The 20,354-nt window shown below is 45.6% G+C and overlaps 1 protein-coding gene across 1 annotated transcript in view; it reads right to left on the bottom strand.

Annotated features, from left to right (window-relative positions):
* Acaa2 (acetyl-CoA acyltransferase 2) overlaps positions 1-20,354 on the bottom strand; it is a 33,573-nt gene that overhangs the window by 6,053 nt on the left and 7,166 nt on the right. Inside the window, exons 2-7 of the mRNA XM_006973824.4 lie at positions 16,589-16,755; positions 11,086-11,214; positions 10,094-10,210; positions 8,512-8,659; positions 5,347-5,522; positions 4,671-4,800 (exon numbers count right to left, since the gene is read on the bottom strand). Of these exons, the coding sequence (XP_006973886.2) occupies positions 4,671-4,800; positions 5,347-5,522; positions 8,512-8,659; positions 10,094-10,210; positions 11,086-11,214; positions 16,589-16,755 (867 nt within the window). The remainder of the gene's footprint in view (positions 1-4,670; positions 4,801-5,346; positions 5,523-8,511; positions 8,660-10,093; positions 10,211-11,085; positions 11,215-16,588; positions 16,756-20,354) is intronic.

Raw genomic sequence — 20,354 nt, 5'->3', positions numbered from 1 at the left:
GAAAATGGCTGAGTCGTATTATGGTTAATAGTGACTACCAACTTGACAGGATCTAGAGTCACCTAGGAAACACATCTGTGAGGGATCAGCTAGTAGATAAGGTCCGCCTCTTGGCACGCCTTGGCTCGCCTTGGAGAGATGATTTAGAAGAGGTTAACTGTGGTGGGAAGGCCTGCCTTAATGGTGGGTGGCACCATTCAACCACTGGTGCCTTGGAATAAGAAAGAGAAAGTGAGCCCAGCTCTAGCATTCCTCTCTCGGTTTCCTGATTGCAGACATCATGTGACCAGCTGCCTGCTGCCATGATGGACTTGAACTGACAGCCAAAAATAACGCCTTCTTCCTTCAGTTTTCTTATGGTTAGATATTCTGTCATATCAACGAGATAACTAATACTACAGAACTACAGATGTTGGTTGGGGCTGTTGCTGTGATAACCCTGACCACCCTGACCATGTGCTTCTCAAGCCTTTGGAACTGTTTTTTTGTTTTTTGGTGGTGGTGGTGGTGGTGGTGATGGGGGAGAGGCCGGGGGAGAATGTGGAAAAATTTGTGACTCTGGGCTGGGAAAGCTGCTGAATACCGTAGACAGAGCTTGGTGGGCCGGCCTGATGGGTTCTGGAAGAGTGTTGAAACACAGACAGTGGAGGCCTGGCTCGTGTGGTTCCGGAGGGGAACAGGACTCACTAGGAACTAGGGTAGGATGGCAACTAACATGGGGTAAACAGGAAAGCATCAGTTACCCGGCATGCTTAGGGGATTGTTAGTCGGCTTTTCATCACTATAATGAAATAGCGGGATCACTAGCCCATAATGGTCGAAGGGACGAACAGCTAATGGTTTGAGACATCATTGTCCTCTTCCCTGTCTCCAAGAACACCGGCAGGCCTGCCTTAGTCTGTCAGGCTAACTGAGACAGTGTCCTCTTCCCTGTCCACAAGAAGACCAGCAGGCCTTAGTCTGTCAGGCTAACTGAGACAGTTTCCTCTTCCCTGTCTGCAAGAAGACTTAAGAGTCTAGAGACATCCATCCTCTAGGCCATAGTCTGGCCCTTGCCAGACCCCTCTGGGGAAAGTACCCCCCCTCCCCCAGACACTTCTGTTTATTTACTGAGACTCAGGAAGGCTTACATTCTTAAACAAAAGACCTTATTTCTAGTTCTAGCTTTTACCATTGAAAGCTGTGGGACTTCATTTAAAAATTAAAAAATTCTGTGAGGGGCTGGGGTGGTGGCTCAGTGGTTTAAGGCACTTGCTGCTCTTGCAGAGGAACCGTGTTCAGTTCCCAACGCACACATGTTGGCTCACAACTGTTCATAACTCCAGTTCCAGGGGAATCTGATACCCTCTTCTGACCTCCACAGGCAGTAGGCATGCACGTGTTATATAGACATGCATGATACAGGTTAGACATGCAGGCAGGCAAAACATCCATATACATGAAATAAAAATATTAATCTTTTAAGAAATTCTTTGAATGGGTTAACTTTTGTCTTCTGAAAAAAATTTAATTACGTGTATGTGTGTGTGTCTGAGTGTGGGTTTGTGCACACGAATGCAGCGCCCACAGAGGCACTGGATCTTCATGGAGCTGGACCGACAGGCAGTCGTGAGCTCTTACATGGATGTGGAAACTGTTCCTGGGTCCTGTAAGAACAGTACATGCTCTTAACCACTGAGCCATCTCTCCACCCCCGACCTTTGTCTTCTTTTTCAGTTTATGTTGATGGCTGGCTTGCCTGCATGTATGCCTGTGTACCATGTGTGTGCCTGGGGCCCATGGAGTCTAGAAGAGGTCATCAGATCCCCTGCAACTGGAGTTAAAGATGGTTGTGAGGCACCATGTGGGTGCTGGGAATTGAACCCAGGTCCTTTGGAAGAGCAGCCAGTACTCTTAACCACTGAGCCACCTCTCCAGGTCCCTGACTTTTGTCTTTTTAAGCACTAAAACCATTGATAAAAATGAAGCCAAATAACGTGAAAGCTACAGTTGCTCCATTCAGCTCAGTGAGCTTCCAAATCCCATCCATCCCCCTCTACCACCGCACTCCCGACAAGTTCCACAAGCAGTGAGTTCCTACAGCTCTGTGCTTCCTTGAGAAGTGACCCGTCCTGCCAAGTCCCGGTTCCTCCTTTTCCCTGGTGACTGCTATTCCGCGGAGTTGTGAATGGCTACATGTTAGGAGCCTGCAGAAGTGAGGAATTACTGTTCTCACAGACTGGACTGCCGAGCCAGCCCCGCTGCAAGTTCAACCTGTTCTTCTTGCTTATCACCCGGAACAGGTCCTCAAGTTACCCTGTCTAACCCCACACTATGGGACAGACAAGCTTGTAGGTGGCACAGGCACCTGACCCTGAGAGACCCTTGGCATGGGCTCTTCCACAGGGGCACTACTCAGCATCCTGGCCCGGCATCTGAAGCGAGGAAAACATTTTGTTTGTTCAGCAGTTACTGCTAACCCAACAGTAACTAAATGAGGCTCAACTGAAAAACAACTGTAAAAGAACTACTGATTGAAACCAGAGAAATTGAATCGCTCGTCAAAGTACCCAAGGACTCAGAAATCAAAAGCAGAAACACCCACCTCAGATGACAGACCCTCTGAAACAAAGTTTTGAGGAACACTTAGGGTGGGAACCGGTGCTGTGGGTGTGATATGATGAATGCCATTTCACTCCATAGACGTTCACTTTTCAGGCTACCTTCTATTTCCAAGGTAAAAACTCTCTTTTTTTTTCTGATCATATGTAGCTTTTAAGTCCATAACATTAAAAAAAAAATACTCTCTGACTTTAGCAGTGTCAGAATTTCCTACAGTTGCTGACACAAACTTGAGATGCACAATGAAAGATAAGAAGGTACGAACAGGCCAGACTTGTTTCCTAGTAATTCTTCCCAGAGGGAAGCCTGGTCTGAAGGCCTTGGCTGCCAGCACAGCCGGGAGATGACTTAATCCCCAGGAGTCACAGTGCCATCTGAGCAGGACCCGAAGCTCTGACATGGCAGCAGCACATTATCCTCCCTCCATCCTGATGGTCATCTTAAAAACCAAACCAGGTCGTCAAAAAGGCCCACACTCATAGAAAACTCTTCGGTCTGTGAAGAAGAATCTGAAATCCGTACTGTGAGGAGGAAGGCCTCTCCTTACATGGGGCTGAGGGTGGAATGCAGAGCATCAGCCTCCTGTGTGCAGTGGACACCTAATTGGCTTGTTTTAAAGGTGAGAGAGAAGACTAGAACTCTCCTCACTGGGTTTGTGAGAGGGCTCAGTGGATGCAGGGGCTTGCTGTCAAGACTCATGGCCTGAGTCGGATCTCCAGAACACACAAGGTGGAACGAGAGAGCTGACTTAAAAGTGTCCTCTGACCTTGACATACAGGCTGTGATTTGTGTGCATACACATGCGTGTGAATACACACACATACAGAAAGAGAGAGAGTGAACAGAAAATTAAAAATTTTGCATTGCCTGAAGTTCTCAGTGTCTATGTGTATTTAGGAAAAAGTGTTTTGTTTTGTTTTTTCTTCTCTTCTTTCCTTTCTCTCTTTTTCTTTTTAGGAGACAGGTCTTGCTATGCAACCCTGGCTGCACCGGAACTTGCAATCCTCCTGCCTCAGCTTCCTGAGTGCTGGAGTTACATGTACACCACCATGCTCACATATCCTTTGTTCCATTTCTAATTAATAAAAACAGTCTTGGCCGGAAGAATATCAGCAATTTCACATCTCCTCCTGTTATGCCTGCCACCTGCCAGCTGCTTATAGTTCAGTTTGCTAAGGGGGCTGGGAGGAGCCAGGGGACGTCACCGGCCTAATGGTGACTTCCTGAGAGAGGCCCAGAGGCACGTGTTTGCTCTATCCTTTTCTGGTCTGGAACTACATGAGTCCTCAATTTTCTCATTGACCAGGAGGTCTCTCTGGAGTTGTAAGGGAGACTGAGTGAGATTCACTAGAGACTGTGGAGCTATGGTACCAGCTCCCTGAGCAGGCATCTCTAATCCACATCACGGCTTCACGTGTAATTTGTTTCCTTCCTTTCCCAAGGTGCTGGGGACCAAGCCCAAAGTCTCACGCATACTACACAAGGGCTCCATCGCTGAGCTACAACTCCAGCACTCATTATTACTTTCTGTGTTGATTTTTAAAATTTATTTTTAATTATGTGTATATATGTGCACATGCTCTTTCTCTCTCTCTCTCTCTCTCTCTCTCTCTCTCTCTCTCTCTGTCTCTCTCTCTCTCTCTGTGTGTGTGTGTGTGTGTGTGTGTGTGTGTGTGTGTGTGTGTGTGTGTGTGTAGAATGCCCATGGAGGCCAGGAAAATCAGATTCTTCGAGAGCTGGAATTATAGGCAGTTGTGAGCCACCTGACGTGGATGTTGTGAACTGAACTTGGATCTGCAAAGAGCAATATGCGCTCTTAACCCCCGCACCCTCTCTAGCCCCTCTGTGTGGTGACTTTTAAATACCCCAGACAGACAGTACACTATGACCTCTGCCCCTGGAGGGTTTGCATGGTCTTGGTTGTCCTGTTGTGTGTAGGATAGTTATTCATAAAGATGATCCAAGTGATTCCACCAGGGATCTTGATTTGGTTGTTTTTCCACGACTCTGAATGTCCAAACAGACCTAACTCTAGTAATAGAACAGAACCGTTTTCACGATAAACTCACCAATACCCATGATACTGGGATCACATCCAGACACGAAGTAGCCCACGACTCTGGCCAGTGGTGTGAAGTTATGTTTTTTGACGGCATCTTCACTGGCTATGATAACAGCTCCAGCCCCATCCGACACCCCCTTAAAAACAAAACCAGCAAAGGAAGCAACTTAGTCAAGGTTCGCGCTAATGGTGCAGTAGATCGCAGAGTAGAATTAGGGTCAGGGTCACGCAGAGAAAGTGCCGACAATGTGTGGGATGCCGATGGAAGTACCGTAGGACCCTGGGGACTTCAGAGATGATTTAAACATCGAGAAAAACTTCACCAATGGACAACAGGAAGAAACACAAAAAAAATTTTAAAAAAATTTAAATCTTAACATCAGATATGTGTAGATGTAAAAAGAAATCTGACGAATCATTATGTGAGAAAGAAAAGGTATGAGGTCTGAGAACTAACATCATAAACCAGGAGGATTTCCTTTCAACATACTGAAAAGACAAAGAAATCAGATTACCAGGGTCCCTGGCTACCGGGTTTTGTGGTAGACTATGAAAACCCAAACTAGCAAAATATAATCACTACTGGTGTAAGCTGAACAACTAAAGGCTAGGAAGTGTCTAGACATGTCTGGAAGGCGCTTCACAGTCGTTTGGCACGAGTAGCGGCGGACGCCGTGACCCACCGAGGCATTCCCGGCCGTGACCGTCCCGTCTTTCTTGAACACTGGCGGGAGCTTTTGCAATTGTTCCAGGGTCGTCTGCGGCCGAGCATGCTCATCCACTTGCATCATCTGCTTTCCTTTTCTGGTCTTCACCTCGATGGGCGCCATTTCCTCGTTAAAGTAGCCAGCTTCGTTCGCTGAAATAGTGAAAGACGACCATCAGGGTGCAATCGTGAAAGGCGAGAAGCCAGGGGAGCCCTATCTATCTGTCAACTCACCGCCTCTACTTGCTCAGAGGGCCCTTTCTTCAGTCCCTTCTTCTTAGGAAGCTGCTTTCCCTTTGAAGAATTTAACATATCACTAGAAGTCTACACAGTGAGTCTGCACCTTTTTGAAATTACCATTCAGGGTGTGTGTGTGTGTGTGTGTGTGTGTGTGTGTGTGTGTGTGTATGCACGTGTGTGCTGTGGGATGGTCTTTCTGTATGCTGTGAATATGTGTGGCTACCATTGGTTAATAAAGAAGCTGCTTTGGCCTGTGGCAAGACAAGTTATAGCCAGGTGGGAAATATAAACAAAGCTATGGGAAGAAGAGAAGTCAGGGGAGTCAGTGCGAGCTGCCAGAGGAACAAGATGTAACAGAACACAGGTAAAGCCATGAGACACGTGGTGACCCATAGATTAATAGAAATGGGTTAATTTAAGATGTAATAAGCCTGAGCCATAGACCAGACAGTTTGTAATTACTATTAAGCCTCTGAGTGATTATTTTATAAGCTCCAGCGGGGCCAGGCAGGACATAGAAAAGCTTCCAATTACAAGTGTGTGTGTGTGTGTGTGTGTGTGTGTGTGTGTGTGATAAGCATGTGTATACATGCACGTTTGCACAGAGACCTGAGGTACCCTGACATCCTCCTCTCACTCTCTTCCCTCTTCCCTTAAGGGAGTGTCTCTCACTGAACACGAAGCTAACTATTTTGGTTAGGCTGGCCAGCCAGCTAGTTTCCAGCATCCCTGTCTCTTCTTCCAAGGCTGGAGTGTGGCCATGCTCAGCTTTCACAGATGGGGTTTCAGACTCAGGTCATCATGCTTGTGCAGCAACATTCCTATCCGCTGAGTCACGTGACAGCCCTTCATTCTGAACTCAGATATCATACTTCAGTTGGAAAACCAAAACCAAAAGTCCTCCTCTTATCTGCCCTTACTTAGTTTGACTCTTCCTGTCTGAGAAGCAGGAAGGTTAGGTTTTATTATCTCTAGCTTATAGGTGGTCTGTGAATAACTGACTTCGTTGAGGTCAGATACCTTCTCCAAATGGAATTAGAAATCCATGAGATGGCTCAGTGCCCTCTGGACTATGAGTGCCTATTAGAAACAACTTAAATTGAGATGAGCTGGATGGCCCCAGCTCCGTTCCACTGATTCCTCTGAATGGATCGACTTCATCCTCAGTACATCAAAAACATCCCCCAATAAGAATTTCCATTGGGGGGGGGGCGCTGGAGAGATGGCTCAGAGGTTAAGAGCACTGGCTGTTCTTCCAGAGGACCTGAGTTCAATTCCCAGGAACCACATGGTGGCTCACAACCATCTGTAATGAGATCTGGCGCCCTCTTCTGGCATGCAGGCATACATGCATACTAAATAAAGGAATGAATGAATAAATAAATATTTACAAAAAAAAAAAGGAATTTCCATTGGGTTATAATAATAATAGCTCAATTAAATTCTTTCTCAGAGGACTGACACATTCCTTCAATCTTAAGCCAAAGCGTTGTCCTGCCGCTCATTTGGAGAATCGGGACAGCAGTGTGTGTCACGAGGCAGTAGACTCAGGGTCTTAGGCTAACTATCCAAGTCAGATGCAATGAGGAAGGGGAGAAGGAGGCATCCGAAGACACCCAGCTGGTCATTCTGCAGCAGCAGACAGATCTCCTCTCTGTATGATTAGGATATGGCTCATGGGAAAGGCCAATTATCTACTTTGGACTGTATTGTTTCTGCAACAAGGTGAGTCAGGAAAATATATCAGTTTAGTTCCCTCCTCCCCGCCCCGAGACAGGGTCTTACTTTGTAGCCCTTGAATTGCTTGGAAATCACTATGAAAACCAGGCTAGCCTGGGACTCACAGAGATCTGACCGCCTCAGCTGGGATTTAAGGCGTATACCACCATGCCTGGCTGCTTTACTCCTGATGTCACTTAACAGTTGGCACACCCCAAGACAGACCCTCGCCCCCACTGCTCTAAGAAGCAGTTCCCTCTGGTGGAGGGAGTCAAATACCTCAGGGTGTTCCATGGAAAACAGGACCAGTTCAGGACAAAAACCTCAGGTTCAGATGGGGCCAAGTGACAGTCCGCTTTCTCTCTTACTAGTTTTTAGTTATTAATTTATTACTTATGTGTATGTATGTGTGCCGATGTGAGAGTCTATGTACCAAATGCACCCAGGGAGGCCAAAGGAACCCGAGTTACAGGCAGTTGTGAGCCAAGTGACGTGGGTGCTGGGAACTGAACCTGGGTCCTCTGCAAATACAGGACTCGCTTTTAATTGCCAAGCCATCTCTCTCTTCAACGCCCCCTAATACCACTTAAATTTTTTTTTTTAAATTTATTTTACGTGAATGTGTCTTGCCCATATGGATGCCACATGTATGCAGTGCCCATGGAGGCCAGGAGAGGGTATTGGATCACCTGGAACTAGAGCTACATACAGTTGTGAGCTGCTATGTGGGTACTGGGAACCAAGCATGAGTCCTCTGCAAGAGCAGCCAGTGCTCTTAACTACTATAACCCATCTCTCTTCAGCCCTCAATACTGCGCCCTCCCCACCCCCTGACAAGGTTTCTCTATGTAATAGCTTTGGCTGTCCTGGAACTTGCTTTGTAGACCAGGCTGGCCTTGAACTCAGAGAGATCCACCTGCCTCTGCCTCCCAAGTGCTGGGATTACAGGTGTGAACCATCCCCACCCCTCACCTCCGATCGATACTAGTTTTAAAAGCATCATTAACTTATTTCGCAAGAGAAATCCTATATGAAATTGTCAGTAACAGAATTACCTGATCATCTACAACCAACAGAAACAACAGAAATGTGATTTTCAAAGGTATGAGTTTTAAAAATACATGACTATAAGGTCACTATAACCTGTGGGATGAAACCTTTCCTACATTCTCTTTCTACCCACCAGCTTTCCACCTCTGCTGGGACTGCAGTGCGTATTTGTCACAGTCCTCTCTGCTGATTTTGTACTTTACAGCGAGGTTCTCCGCAGTCATTCCCATGGGGAGCTTAACATGCCGATCTGTTAATCCAACCCACAAAGTATCTTCCAGCTGTAAAGACATTCAGGCAGGGATGTGTTAAAACACTACCTTTGGAAGGAACATGTCACTTTTTTTTTAGATTTATATAATAATTGCATTTATTATTTCTATTCATATTTGATTCTTGGACATTAAGAAACTCTAATATTAAAAAAATATATATCCAATGTCTCACCAATGTTTATTTGAAGCCACTCTAAATACACAACTCTAAGTGTACAACAGGAGTTTAGGCCAGAATCACAAGTGAATCCTTTGGTGAGAAGCCCAACATTAGGTACTTCTAAGTAAACTATCACGTGATCTGGAGGGACGAGCACATGGGTGTGGCTTTTCCATCTGAGGCCTTCAGTGACAGGTGCAGCTGGCTCTATTTGTTATCACTAGACTGAGACGAACCAGACACAGGGTTGCCAAGGAGCAGAAAAGATCGCATCAGAGCATCTGAGAATGATGTTCCTCTCACTGCCCATAATCCCGGTGCTGTTGTCTCAGCGAGAGTTCTTAAGTACATCCCACGTCTGAAATATTCACGTTCTCTAAGTCTCATTCCTTAGTTTCCAAAAGGCCACAGCTTATTTGTTATATTAGTTAGTGTGTGCATATGTGTGTGTAGTATGTGTGTTGTGTATGTATGTGAGTGTGAGGGTGTGTGTGTACACACAGAGGCTAGAAGAGGACTTCAGGTAGCTCTCTTTACTGTTGTTTATTTTATGCCTTTAAGACAGGGTCTCTCATGCAAGTAGAGGCTCTCTCTTTTAGCAAGGCTAGCTTGCCAGAGTATTCCTGGGATCTGCCGGTTTCCATTCCCCAGCACCAGGGTTAAAGACACATGCAGCCATGGCTACCTTTTAATGTGGGTGCTGGGGACTTGACCTCAGGTCCTCAAGCTTGCACAGCCGGCCCTCTTAATACTGAGCCATCTTACCAGCCCCTGGAAAATGCTAAGAAATATAGAGTGCTACTAGCCCTTTCCTGCGAGCAGGGCCATGAACTGTCATTGTTTATCACCGCTGCTATTCTTAGCGGATGGCTGTCAGAGTTGAAGGTCAAGATTTTTTCTGACCACTTTGGATCAATAGATGTATGCAGACATAGCACTTTATGTGATGAGGAAACCTATTCAATGGACATTGCTCCAGAAGCAGAACTCCCACAAGCCATGGCAAAGGTCTAGTCACTCAGATTACTTATGAATCTTCTTCTCTTCTTCCTCCACCTTCCCCTGTGGTTTCTTCTACACGTGAAGTAGAATCCTATGTGGATCCAAACACTAAAACCAACATGTTTTGAAACAGCCTGTAATTTAAATTGTACAAATCTTGGCAGCATTCCATGAACAAAACTGGCATCAAAATTAGTTTTTTTTCTCTTAAAAAGTTACGTTATTAAAATCACTCCTATAACTAGCAGAAGTCATTTAAGAAGTGTCATGGTCCAGACCTGGAGTTCTGATCCAAGCTTGGTTCCAAAGCGTACGTTCCGGACACAGAAAGGGGACTGGCTCATGTTCTCTGTCCCTCCACACAAGACAACTTCCGCATCTTTGCTGCAGATCTCCTGTTAAAAAAACAGACCGCCAAAGTCCCTCCATCATATCCAGAGTACGCACTGAGAAATACAAAGGCTCTATAAATTAGTGGCGATTCAGACAAGTATTGTGTCTTAAATTGCAGTAGCCTAAAAAGAAATGTTTAAAGTTGTTGAAAAGCTGATGTTAAAGAATCTAGTCCCTAGACACCAGGGGGGTAAAATGAACAGATCTTAATTGTGTGTGTGTGTGCCAGAGTAACACATCCTACCTGTTTTGCCTAAGAATAGTCTGTTTTAAAGACAGGGTCTGATGCTGTAGCTCACCCTGGCCTGGGAGGTATGGCCAGCCTTGGTCTCAGCCTCTGAAACTCTGAGTTTTATAGATACAAGACACACCCAGCTCTAAGAATACTAATTCGTATTTCAATATTAATCTGGAAAGCCCACAGAGATACTTATCTCTGGCTTAACTATATAAGGGATAATAAAGGGCACATCTATTTACATGTCACAAAAATTGAAAAAAGAAAAGTCCTATTAATGGAACTGGTGAACCTAGGGCTCACAAAGGGTCCCATTTCATTCTTCCAGTTTCCATCTCTCAGAGAAGATGCAAGCAACGTGCTTCTAAGAGGCTGCATTGTGTTTAACGTTAACACTGGGGGAGTAGGGCCCAGTGTTTCCAGTGTGTTGTCATAGAGGCCATGGGAAAGCAACTAACCCAGACTGTCTGTGTCATTACCGGGAGGCAGATAGAGGCCATGGGAAAGGAACTTACCCAGACTGTCTGTGTCATTACCGGGAGGCAGTGGGAAGTCAAAGGCTGCAAAGCCCTATTGAGGGGGAGCAGTTATTCGAGTAGCTATCAGCGGGCTTAGAGGGAGGGAAGAAGCCGCCCCCACCTGACATCCATTCACGATGGACTGGAAACCGGAGCCGCAGAGCCTGTTGACGGTGAGGCCTCCGACCTCCACCGGGACGCCCACTCGCAAGCCCACGTGCCTTGCCATGTATATGGCATCCGAAGAAGTCTGGACAAGAGAAAGAGTTCACTGTATAAGACAGGCAGTAACAACAATTAAAAAAAAAAAAAGACATGGAACTGCTGGCAATCTATAAACTATATGGTTCTGGGGAGAAAGGATATACGCACACAGAGACTATATACACAATTTTAATAAATACTATAAGTTAGTCAATAATGTTTTCCATTGTTTTATTGTGGCAAAATACATATCACAAAATTTATCATCTTATTCATTTTAAGCATACAGTTCCAGGCCATCAGAAACATCTGTAATGTGATATTCTGCAGCCATTATTATTATCATTATCATTATTATTATTATATAACTGAATTTTAAATGTACTAAATTTTCCTTCTACTTAGGAAATTTACCTAATATAAGATGGGAATTTGTAACAGTTTACAACAATTAGAGCTATTTATAAATCAAAGAGGTTATCTCAGAGATGAGGAAATATCTAGATTATGGTTTTCAAACTTGGCTATATGCTAGGAAGATTCCAGAAGCTTTGTTAGCATTGCTGTATGCAAGCTCCTGACTAGAAAGGCTAGAGGGAGGCCCCCAGCAGCAGTAGTTATTTTTCAATGCATTGAAATAATTCTATGGTGAAACATGTTGAGAAGTGCAATTTAGGGCAGAGACAGATGAACACAGCCGGGAAAAAGAAGTGGATCTTTGATTGCCTTTTATTATAGGAAAAGATCAAATAAATGCAATAAACCATGAAGAACTGGTCCCTGGTCCATAACAGTAGATGCTTTAGGTCATCCACTACACTTATTCTTTTGTAGAGGTTTGAAATTTTTCAAATTAAATTCAACAAATTTTGCACACTTATGTGTTGTTTTTAACAAAATCTCAACCATTTGATTTTTTTTTCAATAAAGACTTGGGAGCCAGGTGGTGGGGTGTTATGGAATATTACTTTAAGGTGTGTTACTTTTGTTTATGTTGCATTTGTTTAACTCTGTGAAGCTGTGTTACTGTGTTTGTGTAAAACACCTGATGGTCTAATAAAGAGCTGGATGGTCAATGGCAAGGAAGGAGAAAGGATAGGCAGGGCTGGCAGGCAGAGAGAATATATAGAAGGAGAAGTCTGGGAAAAAGAGGAAGAAAGAAGAAGAAGAAGCCAGAGAAGGAGGAGGACTCCAGGGGCCAGCCATCCAGCAAGCCACAGAGTAAGAAACAAAGAAAGGTATACAGAAATAGAGAAAGATAAAAGCTTGCTCTGCCTCTTGATCTCTGGTTGACTTTATTTAATCCTGTTTACAGTATTCAAACAGGAAGCTCTTGGATTAAAGATGTGTGCTAGCCATAACTAGAAACAGGTTTTTCCAGTAAATAACAAACTCTCGGGGTTCACAGTGCGATCAAATATCCTGCAACACTTAAGGGTCAATGGTTTAAAATGTTGGGTGGAAGGGGAAGGAGATCTTAACAGCATCAGCCAATATGCTGACTATTTCATCATTTAGGGGGAAATAATCTTACTTTACAAATCAATTTCATTGAATGTATTTTAGTCAATTGATATTTTCCCCCCAGGTCTGTTTGTAGTTATTTCTCTTAAAATGTTTTATTGTGTGTATTTACCTATTAATAAAGTGGTTTATTTGAATGTATATATATATATATGTGTGTGTGTGTGTGTGTGTGTGTGTGTGTGTGTGTGTGTGTGTGTGTGTGTGGTAATATGTGCACACGTGTACACATGTGCACTCACATAGAGGCCAGAAGTTGACATTGGGTATCTTCCAAAATCAATGTCCACCTTATCTATTGAGGTAGCATTGATTTCTTGAATGCACAGCCCCAGTGATTGTCTAGTCTAAGTTGCCAGTTTGCTCAGGGGATCCCATTTCTGCCTCACCTACCATTTTCACAGATACTGGGGATCCCAATTCTGGCAAGCACTGAGCCATCTCCCCAGATCCTGTAATAAGATTTTTTTAAAGAAGAAAAATACACACAGTAATTTGAGGTGATAGAAAGAATACTGGGCTGGAAGTCAGGAGACCTGGAGTGTAGACTCTGCAGTTCCCAGGCATCATGGTCTTTGGTGCAGCCACCCCTGCGTTCATACGTGGGAAGAGTCATCTGCAAGTGGATTTTGCACATCTTTTGTAGAGGTGGGGCAGAGTAATTTTGATTGAATAGGCTCACTCTGAGTCCGGCTGAATAAAGACTAATTCTGCAGGCCTTCACCAATGTGCTAATATGGTCCTGCCTCTGCGTGTTCTAGTGTGGCCCTCCTGCATGATGCACAGAAACCAGACACCTACTTTGGCTGCTGTTTTTCTGAGAATCACTTTCCTTTCTGGGAGATCTTCTCCAAGTGCCCTTACAGAAGGGCTCTGAAGTCAGTTTGAAGACTGAGACCCTTAAGACTGCCAGAAAAGCTTAGTGTAAGAGGAAGGACACAGAACTAGAACGTTTGGAAACGGGCATTCAGAGCATGATTGTGCTAGACTGCCTTGTCAAACTGAGTAATAAAGCAATGAAAGAGAGAGTTGGGCTTGGTGGTACCCGTCCACAATCGTAGTTACTCAGGAGGCTGAGGCAGGAGGACCGCAAGTTCAAGGCCAGGATGGGCTACACAGTAAGTGTAAGGCTAGCTTGGGTAATGAGTCAGATCTTGTTTCAATACAAAAAGTGAAGAAACGTCGAAGGGTGCAGATCAGTAGTAGAGCATTTGCTTGGCAGACATGAGTCACAAGTTTCTGCCCTAGTACCGGGGTTGGGGTAGTGGGGGAAGGGGTGGAGGTAAGGTGGGGGGCGGTGAGGGTACAGCTCGTTAGTAGAGCACTTGCTTAGCACACAGGAGTCACCAGTTTCTGCCCTAGTGTGGGGGGGTGATACTGATTTTAGGAATAGAAGCTCAAACACAGTGAACTGATACTATTTATTACTGATGCTATTTAACAAAGACACTGGTATTATTTATTACTGATACTATGTATCAGCGAAGCTGACACTATTCATTCTGACTTCCTAGGAACACTTGAGGGAGTCCACCAACACTGGGGGACAACAGTAGGGTTTTAGAAGGAATAAATCTTCCTGAAATAAAGTCTAGGAAAACCCAAAACCAAATGTAGTTTATTTCAACTTTATTCTAACGTTTTCTTTGATCAGCAGCAAAAACTCCCCCTGCCCCACGACCAAAAAAGGAGGAGGAGCTAATACTAAGGATTAGTTATTAAAATAGTTTGGTCTCAGTAGGCAACATTGAAAATATAAAATGGCATTGCCTTCTCTGCATCTGAAGATATACAATGACAGATGGACAGAACAGAGTCTAAACCCAAGGCCTCACACCTGTCCATCTCCACCACTGTCCTCTCTGATTTGGTAGCGCTCACATCACTGGCATCTGACGTGGTTTGAACATGAAATGCCCTGTAAGGCTTGTGTGCCAAAGCCTATTTTGGGAGAGAACGGAAATTTTAGTAGGTGGGGTCTGGCTGGAGGAAGTAGGTTACTTTTCCACCTCCTCTTCCTCTTGTACTTCCTGGCTGCCATGAGATGAGCAGCGCTCCTCTTCCCCTTCCTTCGGCCCTAGTCTTGAAAGCAGAAAGCAGTGGAGTCAACTTAGTATGGACCATGGCCTTTGAAATATGATCCAAAAGACGTCCTTCCAGCCAGGCATAACGGTGCACACTTTTAATCCCAGCAGAGGAGGCGGATCTCTGTGAGTCTGAGGCCAGACTGTTCTACATAGTGAGTTCCAGGACAGCCAGGGCTATGTTAGAAAGGCCCTGTCTCAAAAAATAAACAAAGAAAAAAAAAAGAAAAGAAAAGAAAAGAAATTCCTTTCTCTTTAAGTTGTTTTGTTACAATGGCTAAAATTTCTTTTGGTCCATTTTGGATGCCTTACCCATAATAGCTAAAATACTTTTACTATGGTGATTTGAATGAAAAATGGCCCCCATGGGCTCAGAGAGTCTCACTATTAGGAAGCTATGGCCTTGTTGGAGAGGGTGTGGCCTTGTTGGAGAGGGTGTGGCCTTGTTGGAGGAAACGTGTCACTAATAGTGTGCTCTGAGGTTTCAGATGCTCAAGCCAGGCCCCATGTCACTCCCTCTTCCTGCTGCCTGCTGACCCAGATGTGGAACTCTCAGATACCTCTCCAGCACCATGTCTGCCTATGTGGCGCCATGCTTCCCTCCATAATAACGATGGACCAGACCTCTGAAATGTAAGCCAGCCCCAATTAAATGTTTTTGTTGTAAATAAAAGTTGCCATGGTCATGGTCTATTCGCAACAATAAAACCCTAGGACAACAGGCAGCCAATTAAATGGTTGTGTACTTTGAAGGAACAGACAGCTTTCAATCATCTTCATACAGATGATCTGTTGTGTAGATGACAAAGGCCAAGATAGAGGGTAAGGAGTGTGTTCATTTGTACAAGAAATCCTCACCAGTCTCTTAGAAGGTATAAGAGATTATTTGAGGTACACTACATTGCTTGGGCCTGCTCCTTCCTGCTGTAAATGGATCTAGACACCCAAGGGGTGTCTGTGAAAGGCCTGATCTCCGGCTAATGGTACTCATGGGTGGTGGATCCTTTAGGAGGGAGGGCCGGTGAGAGAAAATCAGTCACTGGGGGCATGCCCTCAGAGAGTGGATTAGAGCTCTGGCCCTCCATCCCGTTCTCTTTGCTCCCTGGCTACCATAAAGTGAAACAGGCCTTCTCCAGCCCACGCTCCTCTCAGGATGTGTTTGGTGGCCGCTGGCTGCAAACAGGAGAGGAAATGACTACGGACCAAAACCTCTGAAACCATGAATCAAGACAGACCTTTTCTCCGCCAAAGGTGACATTTTTGACTCAGTGATGGGAAGCTGGCAGGTATCCTTCCTTTAGCAGTACATCGAGAAAGCTAACTTCCTTCTCATAAACCTAATGAGTCTGCTTTTTGAGAAGCATTGAGGAGAGGTTGGAGAGGGCTCAGCGGTTAGGCGCACGGGACACTCTGCTCTTGCAGAGGACCTGGGTTTGGTTTCAGCCATCCAGGGTGGCTCACAACTGTCACTAACTCCAATTCCAAGGGATCTGATGTCCTCTCCTGACCCCCATGGCCACCAGATACACATGTGGTGCACATACACACATACAGGGAAAACATATACACATAAAATTAAAAAAAAAACAAAAACAAAAACAGCATTGAAATGCGCTCCAAGTCAGACAGGATACATGCTGCTTTGTGTTATGTCTGCTGTTATTACTCTTAGAGCCAGAGGATGACCAAGGTTACAAATGTTGAACACTGATAACTATTACTGTGCCATCATGCTGACACAGTAAAGGAATTATTTCCAGAAAATGATCAAAGAAAGCAATAAACGTGACTATCCACCCCTCCCCCACTAACCTGTGCGACATTGCCCACGACGACACTGTCGATGGTTTCTGGTGGGACTTTACCAGCAGCCAGGGCAGCCTTGGCCGCAAATTCAGTTAAGTCAATAGCAGAGAAGTCCTTGAGAAGACCCCCATAAGCTCCAAAGGGTGTTCGCTTAGCAGCCACGATAAACACACCTAATGCATGGAGGAGAGATACGCAAGCAGTCACAAGTTAGTCAGCATCCCTAACATGTTCAAACTATCCTTCCATGAAATTCCACGGCAAAGGACAATTTCCAATTAGGTAACTGAAGATCTCTGTCATCTAATGATGCATAGAACCAATCTCAGGGTCCAAGAATCACATTAATGAATTCCCTTAGCCAACTTTCTTACTGATTACAACACTGGAAACATTTGGAAACTGACATGCCTTTTCTCTGTGCCGAACCAAAGAATCTCCAGCCTGACTCCTATGTTTACTATGGTGGCTGGCTTTTTCCTCCGATCCTCGGATGAATTTTATTGGGGGACACAAAACATCACCACAAGAGACTGGTGTGTGATGTCTAGAACACATGGAGTACTGAATGACTTCTGGAGTCACAGGATGACTTGAATGATACATTTCCAAAGCCCTGAACTGTGACTTCCGCTATTGTCATCTTTTACCGTGCACCCAATTGGGCGGATTTTGTCACCATCTACACACGGAATCCACCTGCAGTTGGCTAATCCAAGGAACTCTCCAGACTTAATTCTTTCCCCCGGTAAACAGAAAGCATTCTTGCTGGGGTCGGGGTTCCAGCTCAGTGGTAGAGTGCTTGGCTAGTGTGTGTGAGGCCCTGTGTTCAGTCCTCAGTACAGTAAGTAAACAGGTGTTCTTGTGCACTTAAAAATCATTCCTTTCCATGGTTGCTAAAACCTGCGATTGTACAAACGCAAGGCTATGGTAAGTGGCAAGCACTAGGACTGTACGGTGGGAAACATGGATGGCACTTGTAGTTGTTTCCATGTACTAACATTCACAATGCGCCTACCATGTAGGAGAAAGCTGACCACTTCCTGCGATCATCTAATCTTCCCAAGAACTGTAAGAGGGAAGTGTAAAGCTAACACACAGGGCAGGTACTGTGAGTGTGCACAGTAACACACAGGGCAGGTACTGTGAGTGTGCACAGTAACACACAGGGGAGGCACTGTGAGTGTGCACAGTAACACACAGGGCAGGTACTGTGAGTGTGCACAGTAACACACAGGGCAGGTACTGTGAGTGTGCACAGTAACACACAGGGCAGGTACTGTGAGTGTGCACAGTAACACACAGGGCAGGTACTGTGAGTGTGCACAGCTAACACACAGGGCAGGTACTGTGAGTGTTCACAGTAACACACAGGGCAGGTACTGTGAGTGTGCACAGCTAACACACAGGGCAGGTACTCTGAGTGTAGACAGCTAACACACAGGGCAGGTACTGTGAGTGTGCACAGTAACACACAGGGCAGGTACTGTGAGTGTGGACAGCTAACACACAGGGCAGGTACTGTGAGTGTGGACAGCTAACACACAGGGCAGGTACTGTGAGTGTGCACAGTAACACACAGGGCAGGTACTGTGAGTGTGCACAGTAACACACAGGGCAGGTACTGTGAGTGTGTATAGTAACACACAGGGCAGGTACTGTGAGTGCGCACAGTAACACACAGGGCAGGCACTGTGAGTGTGCACAGTAACACACAGGGCAGGTACTGTGAGTGTGCACAGTAACACACAGGGCAGGTACTGTGAGTGTGCACAGTAACACACAGGGCAGGCACTGTGAGTGTGCACGGTAACACACAGGGCAGGCACTGTGAGTGTGCACAGTAACATACAGGGCAGGTACTGTGAGTGTGCACAGTAACATACAGGGGAGGCACTGTGAGTGTGCACAGTAACACACAGGGCAGGTACTGTGAGTGTGCACAGTAACATACAGGGCAGGTACTGTGAGTGTGCACAGTAACACACAGGGCAGGTACTGTGAGTGTGCACAGTAACATACAGGGCAGGTACTGTGAGTGTGCACAGTAACACACAGGGCAGGCACTGTGAGTGTGCACAGTAACACACAGGGCAGGTACTGTGAGTGTGCACAGCTAACACACAGGGCAGGCACTGTGAGTGTGCACAGTAACACACAGGGCAGGTACTGTGAGTGTGCACAGTAACACACAGGGCAGGTACTGTGAGTGTGGACAGTGACACACAGGGCAGGCACTGTGAGTGTGGACAGTGACACACAGGGCAGGCACTGTGAGTGTGGACAGTGACACACAGGGCAGGCACTGTGAGTGTGGACAGTGACACACAGGGCAGGCACTGTGAGTGTGGACAGTGACACACAGGGCAGGCACTGTGAGTGTGGACAGTGACACACAGGGCAGGCACTGTGAGTGTGCACAGTAACACACAGGGCAGGCACTGTGAGTGTGCACAGTAACACACAGGGCAGGTACTGTGAGTGTGGACAGTAACACACAGGGCAGGTACTGTGAGTGTGCACAGTAACACACAGGGCAGGTACTGTGAGTGTGGACAGTAACACACAGGGCAGGCACTGTGAGTGTGCACAGTAACACACAGGGCAGGTACTGTGAGTGCGCACAGTAACACACAGGGCAGGTACTGTGAGTGTGCACGGTAACACACAGGATAGGCAGTGTGAGTGTGCACGGTAACACACAGGGCAGGTACTGTGAGTGTGCACAGTAACACACAGGGCAGGCACTGTGTAAGACAGAGCATAGCAGCACAGGCCTGTAATCCTAGGCCTGGAAAAGGCAGAAACAAGAGAAACTGAGTTTGAGGCTAACTTGGAGTACATAGTGAGATCTTTGTGTGTGTGTGTGTGTGTGTGTGTGTGTGTGTGTGTGTGTGTGTGTGTGTATGAGTCTCCCCATCCCCACCAGCAATGAAGAACAGGGGGAGGGAAGAAAGGAAGGAAGGAATTATAAGAGCTTTTTCTATTGGGTTTGTATTGAAATACTGACCTATAATTAAGAATATCCAAACATTATACCACTGTTGCCTAAGTTCCAACAATTTAAATGTATTACATCTTACACAGAACAAACTACATTTAGCTTAAAAATTTTCAGTCTCTTTTTATTCCTACTTTGAGAAACTTACAGTCTAAGAGAAGGTGGGGGAATACGTGTAGCTTTAATATGAGACAGACCCACACAGCTCTTTATATATACATCTGGGTGTTCATGGAAGACTATGAATATTATTGGCATATTGGAAGAAGTTTGTTCTGGTAGCTGGGCTATCCTGAGCCACCATGCCTTCCTATTTGCAAATGTCCTCCTTAGTCAACAGTCTCTGCCTATTTTTATTATTCATATTTTTGTGTGTGCTTCTGTGTGAGTGTGTGCGCATGTGTGTGTAGAGGCCAGAGGTCAATCTCAGGCATTGTTCCCTACGTGACAGTTACCTTTTTTTTTTTTTTTTTTTTTTTTGGTTTTTTCGAGACAGGGTTTCTCTGTGTAGCTTTGCACCTTTCCTGGCACTCACTCTGTAGACCAGGCTGGCCTTCAACTCACAGAGATGCGCCTGGCTCTGCCTCCTGAGTGCTGGGATTAAAGGCGTGCGCCACCACCGCCCGCCAGACAGTACCTTTTTAGAGACAGGGTCTCTCTCACTTTAACCTGAGGATTCAGGAGGCTGGTTGGCCAGTGAGCCCCATGTGCTGGCCTATCTTTTCTTGCCCAGCGCTGAGGTCACAGGTACACATCACTGTGCCTGGTTTT

This window comes from Peromyscus maniculatus, chromosome 19, assembly GCF_049852395.1.
Source record: "Peromyscus maniculatus bairdii isolate BWxNUB_F1_BW_parent chromosome 19, HU_Pman_BW_mat_3.1, whole genome shotgun sequence".
In the NCBI taxonomy this organism is placed as follows: Eukaryota; Metazoa; Chordata; class Mammalia; order Rodentia; family Cricetidae; genus Peromyscus; species Peromyscus maniculatus.
The sequence above is the reverse complement of the archived record's forward strand: the minus strand, read 5'-3'. Positions and strand labels throughout refer to the sequence as shown.